This window comes from Halichoeres trimaculatus, unplaced genomic scaffold, assembly GCF_033239565.1.
Source record: "Halichoeres trimaculatus isolate MK-OKI-2021-1 unplaced genomic scaffold, fHalTri1.1 fHalTri1_scaffold_23, whole genome shotgun sequence".
Classification (NCBI taxonomy): Eukaryota; Metazoa; Chordata; class Actinopteri; order Labriformes; family Labridae; genus Halichoeres; species Halichoeres trimaculatus.
Window position 1 is genome coordinate 1,445,414 of NW_027437201.1, and position 12,215 is coordinate 1,457,628.

Genomic DNA, 12,215 nt, shown 5'->3' on the forward strand with positions numbered 1-12,215 from the left:
AAGGAGGGTAGAAGGAAGAGCCAGAGCCTTCGTGTAGAAGGGTGAAGAGAAAAGAGCAAGAGCCAATGTTCTTGTCCTGGTGTGGAGTTTTACTCAGCTTTTCCCGCCGAGTCAGTGAGGTCACTTTAGGCTGACGCCCCTTCACATCTCATCTTTCTGCACGTGGATCAGATTGTTCCAGAGATCACTAACTAACTATAACTTTGAGCTGTAAAGAGATTCCTACATGTAATAGTCAAAATCACATTTCTTATGATTTAAGCTTCACATCAAGACTAAACATGATAGGTTTTCCTCTTTAAGAACCCAATAAAATAAAAATCAAGATGTTACAATGGAAAGACAGCAGTTTTCACACACACATTATCAATGATTCTCATTACACAGTACATGTTTGCAAAGGTGAAGATGTACATGTAAGTCTTGGTGTAAAAACATCATTTTTGTGTTGTGCTCAACTGTGTGAATCAAAGAGTCTTTGTCTTTGAGGAGAAGGTGGGGAGCAGATCTTCTCCTGGCATTCCTTCTCTCCTGTTCCCAGAGAGAAAGGTCAAGGGTCACAAGATACTAGGTGGAGGCTGAGAGGTCTCTCCAGCCTCTCCCTGAAAGAAGGATGTCTGTACAGTTTCACATGTCCGCCAGGTGTCAACGAAAAGTCTTCGAATTTACACCGATGTCTTAATGTTTTATAGTCTTGCAAACATCAGAGGAAGGGATGAGGCAGACTTGGGGAGAAAACCACTTTAGCGCAGAGGTCTGTTTTTCCAAAACTTGCTTTATTACCTCTCCTTCCTTGGGGGGGTTAAAGTTGGAGACTAGGTCAGAGCTGCGAAACCAGGTCCCAGCCTGACTTACGTTACATACTATTTGGACTTGATAATGATTTTGGAAAAGACTGTAGATTTTTTTTTCTTTTATTTAACTGTGGTTAATGTTGCTGCTCTTACAGCCTATAATACATGGAAAGTTGAGGTGGCCAAGGTTTGCATTAGTTTGTCTGCTAAGCTTTGCATTAGTTTATCTGCTAAGGTTTGCGTTAGTTCATTACATGTGGGCTATAGCCTGTCTTGGCACATAATCAAAAATCCTCCTCTTAATCCCGAAGACGTAACTTTGTGGGCAGTGTTTGATGATGTCATATTTAGGGGTCGTTCAAAATCTCAAACACGATGCAGGCTCATCTGGGCACCAAAGTGGCTCTCATATCTTCAACATACAGACATTATGAGTACATGAGAGTTTGTCAAATGATATCAGCAACATCAGTGCGTTTCTAAATGCATTTAGTTGTGTGTAGTGTTATACATCAAAATCTGTGTAAACGTTACAAAGTTTGCTAATCATCACTTACAGCTTGGTGTGGAGATGGTTGTAAAATAATTCTGTGGGTAGTAATAAGGTTTTAAAAGGTATTGAATTTAAAGTATGAATTGCTGTATATTCTCTGCACTCTTCTCTCTCCTACTTGAGTCTTCATTCATAATCATAACATAGCCTGAAATGACAGAAAACGTGTCGGACCACCTCGCTGTACATTTTGGTAATTCATTATTTAATCTACCAGCTAAATTAAATGATGATGATGATGATGATGAATGACGTTGCAAGCAGCCCATGGCATCTCTGAAAAATCAAACAATCCTCATAAAGACCTGAAAGGATTGGAAAAATTGCAGAGACCTTTACTGTTCACAGTGAAGCTGAGATTGGTGAACAGGCTAATAGTTCATCATGAAGCCTTTCTTATTGCTGCTGTAGCTCCTTCCGTCTCAAACCAGTTCAGTCAGAGAATCAGGATAACCTATGTTCATCATTGCCACAGGTAGACCTGACCAATCAGAATCCAGGTGTAACGCAGCCATGTTCTGGATGGATTTGCTCTGCTGCTCCAAACAAACTAATTACTGTTTAAGTTTTGTTTCTGTTAGTTTTGCAGGTTTCTCAGTGGCTGTGAGAGATTGGTCCTGCTGAGGGGAACACGATCAGAAGTGTCTGTGGGGGTTCCTCCTGTGCGTTTGTCTCTGCGGTCTTATGTTAGCGAGTATCTGGCTGAGCTCTTCAGCGAGCCAGCTGTTAGTCTGCGATGGGGAGAATCAGTCTGACGTAGCCTGAGCTCCACACACTCTTTAATTCACACGCCTGCTCCAGGCTTTATTTGCTTAATGACAGAGCTGCAAATAATTAATTCTGTTTTTTTCCTCCTCTTGACCCTGAAGGAGAGTTAATCAGTGCTGGAGTCTCCTCCCTTTCTCTCCTCATTCTGGCTCAGATAGAGGAAAATGACTCTGTTTTCGCAGCTCTATCACACTTCACACCAAATTCTCTCTAAACCCAGCGACTATCCGTGTACGCCTCTGGGAAATAAAGACTAACCTTACTGTATTTCTTGTGTAGCCAGCAGTGAGTGCTGAACAAATTACATTCAAGACTTCATTTAACATACAAGTGAGGATTTCTTGGTCCATGACATCTACTGGTTCATCAATGAGTCTCAGTTTCACTGTAAACAGTCAAACGTCAGGCTTTGTCAGGTCCTGAACTGGTCGTTTGTTTGTTGAATGGAGGTGAGCCATTATCTCTGACACATTCAGGGAAGTCAAGAAATTTAATGGCTGAATGCTTTTAGTGACTCAACATCAACAGATGAACGTCTCAGTGGATTGTGTTCCTCCTGCTTTTGCCGACACCCGATTGGTCGATACTCAGACCAGACAGAAACCAAAATATGACTCATGTTAAAATGAAGACCCCAGATGTGTACATGTGTTTGTGTGTGTGTTGTAGGTGGCTCTATGCTTCTCCCCGGTGGGGAGCAAACTAAGGATCCGCGGCAGAAAGTTCCCCGCCGTGGTGAACTGCACAGCCATCGACTGGTTCCACGAGTGGCCACAGGAGGCGCTGGAGTCAGTCAGCTTCAGGTTCCTGCAGGAGGTGGACAACATTGAAGTAAGAATGGCTCACACTTTAATATAACACACACAGTGATGAAACCACCCACTGAAATGATGTTCACACTCTGAGAATATAATTTAAAATATCAGGCACCGTGACACAACCAGTGTGATATTAATTCCAGGAGCGAACTGAGGCCATGACAGTTTAACTCAGAGCCTGAGCTTCAGGAAATGTTCCTCTGCTGCTGAATCTGCACCGTCATCCAACCTTAACACCAAACACTGCTCTGATTTACATCTCCCCCCAGCCTCAGGTGAAGGAGTCTGTCAGTAAATTCATGGCGTACGTCCACATGAGCGTCAACCAGATGTCCAAGGAGTTCCTGACCAACGAGCGGCGCTACAACTACACCACGCCCAAATCCTTCCTGGAGCAGATCAAGCTGTACGGCAGCCTGCTGGGACAGAAGAGCAAAGAGCTGGCCTCCAAGATGGAGCGGCTGGAGAACGGGCTGCAGAAGCTCAAAGGAACCTCTGCTCAGGTGACGTCAGCACTCTCAGGTGACCTGCTGACCATGAAACAGCAGAACTTTCCTCTGCACCTCCTAAAGTTTCATCTCCAGCATGAACACCTGGATCCATTTGTCCTGAGGTTTACATCCACACACACCTTCACACCTTCTCTGAACACTCCATGAATAATGGAACAGCAGATCTGTGTGTGGAGCGCCTCTAATTATAGAGGATCAAACACACACACACACACACGCGGTATACATTCACATACATTTCATCCCAATGTACCGTACGCAGATTTACATAAACATGCCCACACACACACCCACCTGCACAGAGTCACACACATGCATAAACACTTCTTACACACAAGTGACATCACTCTGTGTCCTGTGTTTGTGCTTCTCCTCCTCCACACACACACAGGCGCTGTATGGTAAGAGAGAAGCCTCCTAATTAGAGAGCACACCTTCTACAGCAACAAGGCAGCATTAATGTAGAGTTTGTGTGTGTGTGTGTGTGTGTGTGTGTGTGTGTGTGTGTGTGTGTGTGTGTGTGTGTGTGTGTGTGTGTGTGTGTGTGTGTGTGTGTATTCTCCTATAAGTGCTGTTATTTAACATTCACAGCAGAGAATGTGTGGCTCACTGGAGGCTGCTGTGGTCATGATAAACAACCAGGGTTAAACCACTGTGTGTGTGTGGTGTGTGTGTGTGTGTGTGGGAGGGCTGCAGGAGATGCTGTTTCAGTGTATGAGTCACTCGCTCCCTAGAGGACACATTGGCTTCTTATTTTTTTTCCTCGTCAGTTTTTTTGCAGGTACAGTTCTACCTTTGCTCTTTGGTCATGTCTGCAGAAATGCGTGTGTATGCAAGAGTGTGTATTGGTGCTTACACACTCTTCTGCTCTTAAATGCTCGTTAAGGGACACACTAAAGTGTGTGTCTGGGTACCAGTTTATCTTTTGGAAGTAGTAGCCATGGTGTTTGTAGTGTCAAATTCCGTGTGGAAGAAGAAGTTGTAGTAGTTGGTATAGAAGTAAAACAAGCGAAACTAAATGGGGTTATGCTTTTTTGTTTTAGTCTTTATTTTGTCCTTCTGGTGTCCCATAGTATCTTTACTTTTTCAGTGTTTTATAAACCCTTATTTTAGCCTCTGTCTGAAACACTTTGGTGTAGCTGCTGTCTCTTTAAGGCTCCCCGCTCCAAAAACCCCCTTCACTCTGATTGGCCAGCCCTCTGAAGGCCTGTCACTGGGATTAGTTATGGGCAGACCTTGGTGTTTGAGGCCCCGCCCCTCAAAGGTAGATAAGATGAACCTGTCCAAATAACAGAAGAGTAGACAAGGCAGCCTGCTAAGCAACATGCCTAAGTGGCGGCCATCTTGGTGGGGGCAAAGTACCTGTTAAAGCAATGCATGTGCATTGAAAATACATTCACTGGCCACTTTATTTGGTACACCTTGCTAGTGCCTTCAGAACTGTCTTAGTCCTTGGTGGCATAGATTCAACAAGGTACTGGAAACATTCCTCAGAGAGTTTGCTCCATATTGACATGATAGCATCACACAGTTGCTGCAGATTTGTCCGCTGCACATCTGTGATGAGAATCTCCCGTTCCACCACATCCCAAAGGTGCTCTATTGGACTGAGATCTGGGGACTATGGAGGACATTTGAGTACAGGGAACTCATTGTCATGTTGAAGAAAGCAGTCTGAGATGATTCCAGCTTTATGACATGGAGCGTTATCCTGCTGGAAGTAGCCATCAGAAGATGGGTACACTGTGCTCATAAAGGGATAGACATGGTCAGCAACAATACTCAGGTGGGCTGTGGACTTTAAACCATGCTCAGTTGGTAATAAGGGGCCCAGAGTGTGCCGAGAAAATTTCCCCCGAAACTTTGTCCCCACTAGCTTAGCCTTGCAGTGGGCACACAGCTTAAAGGGGCGTATTGTATCCACTTATTTATATCTGTGGATGAACCAGTTAGGGGAACCTTATGTGATGATCTCATAGAGATCTTGCTCTATTTTTTTCAGGAAATCTACAACATATGAATATGTAGAGGTTTGAAAATCTACACACGCTCAGTCTAAACATCCAGCATGGTTAGTGAATATCCATGTCTAAGATGTGTGAAAGCAGAACACACTCTTCTGGAAAGTAGATTATTTACTCACTGAACTGACAGTACTGATATATCTACTCATGCTAGTAGTATAATGAGTGATAAAAGCGGAGTTGTTGGTTGAAGTAATACTTTATAAATGCAGTATAGCTGTATCTTTGACAGTTGAGCTCTAAATGCGTGACTAAATGTAGATGTTCCTAATCTCTCACCAATAGAAGTCAGACTCTTCAAAATGAAAAAGGAAAGGAGTGCAAACACAAACACCACCATCCAGATGTCTCTTTGTTGCATGAATGAAGCTGCATTTAGTCTTAAGAGTGTGTAAGCCCTCACACACACACACACACACACACACACATATGTAGGGGTGTGTGTAAAGTCTCTGATCCTGCTTTGAGGAGCCATTGTTAGTCTGTATGTGCTGCAGCAGAGAGGAGCACAGACATGTTTTCCTGCAGCAGCTGCTCACACGTATTCAATATCGTCCATGTCTCCCACCAATTAGTTTGTCCTTCTCCCCCCTCCTCCCCCACGCTCTCCCCTCGCCTATTCATCATGTTGATGGCTCACTTGGTGCTCGTCTGATGTTTGACCGAGTCTTTCTGCGCAGAGCCGTCACAACCAGAGAGAGGCCGTCTTCCCTCCAGGCAGATTTCCTTCCTGTTTGTTAATTAGCTGAAAGACAAGCATGAAAAACCGTCTGTTTTTATTTCCCCAGTGCAACGTTTGATGGAGTCCGACGCTAACACAGAGCCCTATTTGTCGGGGAGTTATGAGGAGTTTGAAACAGCTTTAATTTCTCTTTATGACCACCTTTGGTCTGTGTGTGTGTGTGTGTGTGTGTGTGTGTGTGTGTGTGTGTGTGTGCTGATAGCAGCTCTTGATCCAAAAGCCTTTATTTTGTTCCCCTGATATGCACGCCATTCATCTTTTCCCTCCTCTTTATCTGCTGGGACAGAATCAGATTCTTTCTGCCTCTGGACTAAAGGTCGTGGTGTGGTCTGTGGCTCAGTCCTGCAGGGCACACTGTGTTCCCAGAGAAGGTTTAGGCCCTTTGTGAAGCTCATTTGTTCCCATTTTTCTGAGCCACAGGATCCGCTTTGCTGCATTGAAGTATCGAGGAGATGTTTAGGTTTCAATTAAAGCGCCGTGGAGCTCGATGGTATTACTGACGAGGATACAAACGACAAAACAAACCATCAGTCCTTCAAACCCGCTCAGAGATTCAATTAGATTATAGCGATAGATTCATTAGTGCTCATGATTTACACACTGATTGTTACTCATAGCATTTAATGAGACAGAAATAGATTAACAGCAGACAAACCCTGCTCTCCATCGATGCCTCCTTCAGTGTCTCTGCATGTCGGATTCTTTCTCCCTGTGCGTTCTTCTCCTTCCTTTGCAGAAATTATTTAAGTGAGGAAGTCTGCAAAGTTTCTATCATTCAGACTTCAAAAGGATTGATGTAACCTTTTAAATCAATGTGCACTGCTTGGTTTGGCATAAAGGGTTGAAACAAGGAAGCAGCTCCAAATTCTGCTACTGGTTTTGTTGTAAACCTGCCGTTAGTTCAAAAACTAGAATCTCATGTCTTTAAATGTTTGTCATCCTCCTAAAGAATGCAATCAGAGATATAAAACTGAATCTGGAGACTCTCTTTTCCTCTGGTGTGAATTTATTCTTCCAGCTCTGCAGTCACATGACCTCCTGACCTCCCTGTCTCCTTCTCTGATAGGTGGATGACCTCAAGGCCAAGCTGGCTGCTCAGGAAGTGGAACTAAAGCAGAAGAACGAGGACGCCGACAAGCTGATCCAGGTACGATCATGTTCTCTGTAAAACATCACAGCACGAGGCTCCGTGCCTGCAGTGAAGTTTCTGAGTTTTAATTCTGGTTTGAATTCTCAGCTTTAGCTTCAAGGTCTAAGAGATGATGACTTTCATCTTCTCATATCTTCTGCTTCTTCCTCTTTCTGCCGCCGTGGCCCGTGAGGATTAACTCCTGTGTGCTCCCTGCAGGTCGTTGGCGTAGAAACTGAGAAGGTGTCCAAAGAGAAGGCGATCGCTGATGAAGAGGAGCAAAAGGTGGCGGCCATTGCTGTGGTGGTCAGCGGCAAACAGAGAGACTGTGAGGAGGACTTAGCCAAGGCCGAACCGGCTCTGCTGGCTGCTCAGGACGCCCTCAACACCCTGAATAAGGTCAGTGAGTGTGCTCCCCTCCCTGCGTCTTATTGATCCTCTCCATCACGCGCCCCTCTCTTAGATTTCCTCTCCTCTAAAAAGATTTGGGTTCTTCTGTCTCTGTTTGATTGGGTTTGTCCAGCTTCAGTGGAGTAACTTTTGTCCACACAGACCTTGAACTGCACAGAAGATTATTGAATCAGAGGATTTAGCCGAGTCTTTGCTAAAATAATGTCTTCTTCATGTTCTGCGGGCATTAAACTTCATCCTCACATCCCTTGTAGGTTTATGAGCAGCCTGTGGGGATTTTCAAAAACAGCCTGTGTGTTTAAAAGGTGCTCTCTGTTCAAACAAGCAGAACCGACAGTTCAATCACAGCTCAGAGCTCTCTAAAGATGCCCTAATTAGAATTCTCTGTTGTCTTCTCAGAGTCAGCGCAGGTTCTCCGTCTTTTATTCCATCCTTTACTTTTCCTCTCTGTGCCTGCAGACCACACAGATACACACTTCATAAACTCAATTAAACCGCTGCTCTCTTCTGCCTCAGAACAACCTCACAGAGCTGAAGTCGTTCGGCTCTCCTGTGGCAGCGGTGACCAACGTCACGGCGGCCGTCATGGTCCTCACGGCGCCCGGCGGCAAAGTCCCAAAGGATCGCAGCTGGAAGGCGGCAAAGGTGATGATGGCCAAAGTGGACGCGTTCCTGGACTCTTTGATAAACTTCAACAAAGAGAACATCCCCGAGGCGTGCCTCAAAGCCATCCAGCCCTACCTCAAGGTGAGCGTTTCAATTAGCCTCCTTCATTAGAGTCCGGGCTAACGGCGCTCAGTGTGCAGTCTGCTGCTCGCCAACTTCAACTAATAACTCCTAAATTTACCAGGGGCGTGACCACCCTGACAGAGGCACATTACGCCTGTCGAGCATTCAGATGACAGCCAGAGAAATCAACCAGTTAATTAAGCGTTACGAATTAACAGCCGCCCTGATTATAAAGTTCATCAGAGCGAGGACGAGGTGAGACACTGAGAGAGGAAACACTCCAGCCGTTATTTACTGCTCACACATGCAGCTCCTGAGTCATAGCAGAGTTTTTATATAGACGGAACAAACAGCACAGATCCAGCTCATCACTCCTCAGTGGATGTGGTCGCTGGGTTTGGGGCTACTTGTAAACCGGCTAACTGTCTCACAACCACAGGGAGAGTTTAATCTGAACCCTGAAGGACCGGCTCTGACTTCAGGTGGTTTGATCTCTGACCCCCTCTCTGAGATACGGGGCCTCATGTTGAATGTGGGGAAGTTGCTGCAGAAAAATGTCCTTCAGTGTTATTTTCTGTAGATGTACAGTTATGTACAGATCATAGTAGCTGTCAGTATGGTTGAGCGCTGTAGGATCCTGCAGCAGCACTTTTCAAAGCCCTAAAGACGTGCTGATCCGTGTTGTATTCTGCATTTATCTTTTCGTTCCTCTTCAGGATCCTGAATTCCAGCCCGAACTGGTGGCCGCCAAGTCCAACGCGGCGGCCGGGCTGTGCTCCTGGGTGCTGAACATCGTCAAGTTTTATGAGGTTTACTGCGAGGTGGAGCCCAAGCGTCAGGCTCTGAGTGAAGCCAACGCAGAGCTGGCTGCTGCTCAGGAGAAACTTTCTGCCATCAAGAGCAAGATCAATGTAAGCCATCACTCCGGAGTAATGACACAGGAAATGAAAAGTTTATTTTCTATACACCAAGTAAAAAGCAATTTCAATATCTGAAATCCAGAGGATAAATGCTATGAAATTATATTACCATTTTATTAAAAGAAGGATTGGCTGTTCTTGTTTTTCAGTCGTTTCTTTGATGCAGAGAAGAAATGACACAAACATTAAAGAGCTTTAAAACTTTAGAGGTTGGGCTGACATTGTACAGACTGAGGGATGAGCAGCAGAAGCCTGAAATCTCAGAACTGAGGCATAAAAGATTTCAGAGACATCAGTGTGGATCAACAACTCTATCAAACCGCAGCATAAAAAGAGCGTGATGCTGCAGGAACAACATAAAAACATCATCCAGAGGCTGCGAGCTGGATCAGAAACCTGGGTGAGGATCAGCTCCCCAGGTTTGAGTGACAGCTGAGGCAGGAGCTGAAACCAGCAGCTCCCCGTCGATAGCGAGCTGCTGTAAGAGCCATTAAAGGCTTTTACAGTTCATCAATCTAAAACAGAATCCATCCACCTAAAAACCCCATCGATGAAAGCAGCTGTAAATAATTGTTTCTCAGCTGCATTTGACATTCAGTACATCAGAGCGCCGGAGAGCGCCGGAGAGCCCCAGCAGAGCGCGGTGCCCAGGATGCTGCTTACATCAAACCCTGCAGAGTGACGAGTGACGAGTCTTAATAAGATCCAGCGTGACTTCTGCTGTCATCCCTCAGCCTCAGTCAGATCGCTGGGCACAGAGAGGCTCCAGAGCCCAGGGAATTAGCAACCCTCAGACTAATCTAGTGAACCTGTGAGCCTCTCTCCCATTAATCCTGTTTGTCCTTGTGCTAATTGCTTCCATATGCCAAAGAAATCCATGGTGAGGAACTTTCACCAACTTTACACACGCTCCCCTTTCTTTGTTCTGGCTTTGAAGATCCTCTGCAGAACCCAGACGTATCTTAACAAGTGCCAATGTTCCTGTGTGTGTGTGTATGTGTCACTGTATATGTGTGTGTGTCTGTGTGTGTGTGCCCCATCAGGACCTTAATGAGAACCTGGCCAAGTTGACAGCCAAGTTTGAGAAAGCCACCGCGGACAAGCTCAAGTGCCAACAGGAGGCGGAATCAACGGCGCACACCATTTCCCTGGCCAACCGTCTGGTGAGGAGGGCAGCCGAGGGGTCACGTCTGCTACACACTAACACACACAGACCCACACATACACACTCTGTCACAAATTATTCCACCCGCTATCTCACATGGATGGAAACCGAGCATCTCTGCAGAGCCTCTGTGCTTTTTCTCTTCCGTAAATCATTGTGATTTTGCTGCAAACCAACATACACACTGACCAATCAGTGACATGCACAAACACAGCTCTGCAGAGTATGATGGCTGTTCAGATGGTTCAGATAATCTTACAAAAGGATTTCTGATTCCTGCATGAGCAGATAAAATTAACCCTGAGCATGAAAACAACCCACAAATAAAAACAAACCATGCACATTCACTCATCTTGCACTTACACCTCACACTGCTCTGACCATTTGGGGGACAGGTGTGTAGGAATCCTGCGTCTCCTTTGTGTCACCTCCATGTCTCCTCTGAGGCTCCTCTGTGTGCTGTAGGTGTTGTTGAGGGAGGAAAGAGGGCAGCCCACGATACTTAGTGCTGTTTAAATGACCCTCAGGAGGGCCTTCTTTGGGGCTGCAGAGCAGCTAGCACACCCAGCAGATCCAGAGAGGCTCAGTCTGACTCTACAGAGCAGCAAGAGGAGAAGGTCAGCAATGGTTGGGCCAAATGAAGATTCTCAGGCAGAGGAGGCACTGCTGGTTCTTCATGGTGGTGTTAGGTCATCATCCACATATACACCCAACTAGACCATCCAGTCCTCGTAGATGTCAAAGAAAAGTGGATCAGATTCCCTCTTCTTGAAGTAGGCCGGAGTTCCTTGGCCTCAAATGTGTTCAGAATCACACAGGCTGTGTTTATGTACAGTCATTTACCCTTTCATACTGCCATGTAAACACCAATAACTCTTTTTCAAAACCTGAATATGCTCATATTCCTGGTTTTGAAAACCTGAAAATCCCCCCTGGGTTCCTCCTTTTCTAACCTGAATATTTGTCATGTCTACGTACATCAGGATCTCCATCCAAATGAACATTCATTTGTGTTCTGCACATGTTCTGTTCACAAGGAATCATGGTCTTTTGAGTACAGGAAGTCTGCCGTGCTGCTGCTGCTGCTGTTGCCTTGGATACAGGAAGAAGAAGCAAAAAAGACGCACAATGCGCCATGGAGTTCTCAGTGGGTTGTTGTTTTGATCAGGAAACCATATAAACAGGAGTAACCATGTTTGCTCACAGATATGAATACGTTATTCTGAATAGAATAGAATAGAAAATACTTTATTTATCCCCGAGGGGAAAAGCAGGAGTCACAGCAGCATTTAAGAAAACAAAAATAAGAAAGTGTATAGAAAGTGCAAAAGGTCCACAAGAAAATAGATGACGACAGCCCGTCCACCACTCTCCAGTTCAGCCAGTCTCCACCTCCACAGGGTCCAGGACTGAGCCTCCCCAGCAGTCTGTTCAGTCTCTGTCTCCTGGATCCTGTCTGCCCACAGCAGGCAAAGTTCCTCCAATGTGGCGCCGGCGTCCGATGTCAGCTCCGTCAGCCATGTCTGTGAATAGCATGATGCTACTCTGCCCTCTGGCAGTACCTCTGCCGCTGGGCAAGCACGGCTAGCTCGTCCATCTTATTGGAGCTAGATCCCACGTTCCCAACAACGATGGATGGAAGGACAGGTC

General features: G+C 45.6%; 1 protein-coding gene across 1 annotated transcript in view; it reads left to right on the forward strand.

Annotated features, from left to right (window-relative positions):
* dnah9 (dynein, axonemal, heavy chain 9) overlaps positions 1-12,215 on the forward strand; it is a 187,644-nt gene that overhangs the window by 115,349 nt on the left and 60,080 nt on the right. The window contains exons 53-59 of the mRNA XM_074663038.1: positions 2,785-2,946; positions 3,203-3,436; positions 7,278-7,358; positions 7,560-7,739; positions 8,268-8,498; positions 9,197-9,391; positions 10,444-10,563. Coding sequence (XP_074519139.1) covers positions 2,785-2,946; positions 3,203-3,436; positions 7,278-7,358; positions 7,560-7,739; positions 8,268-8,498; positions 9,197-9,391; positions 10,444-10,563 — 1,203 coding nt within the window. The remainder of the gene's footprint in view (positions 1-2,784; positions 2,947-3,202; positions 3,437-7,277; positions 7,359-7,559; positions 7,740-8,267; positions 8,499-9,196; positions 9,392-10,443; positions 10,564-12,215) is intronic.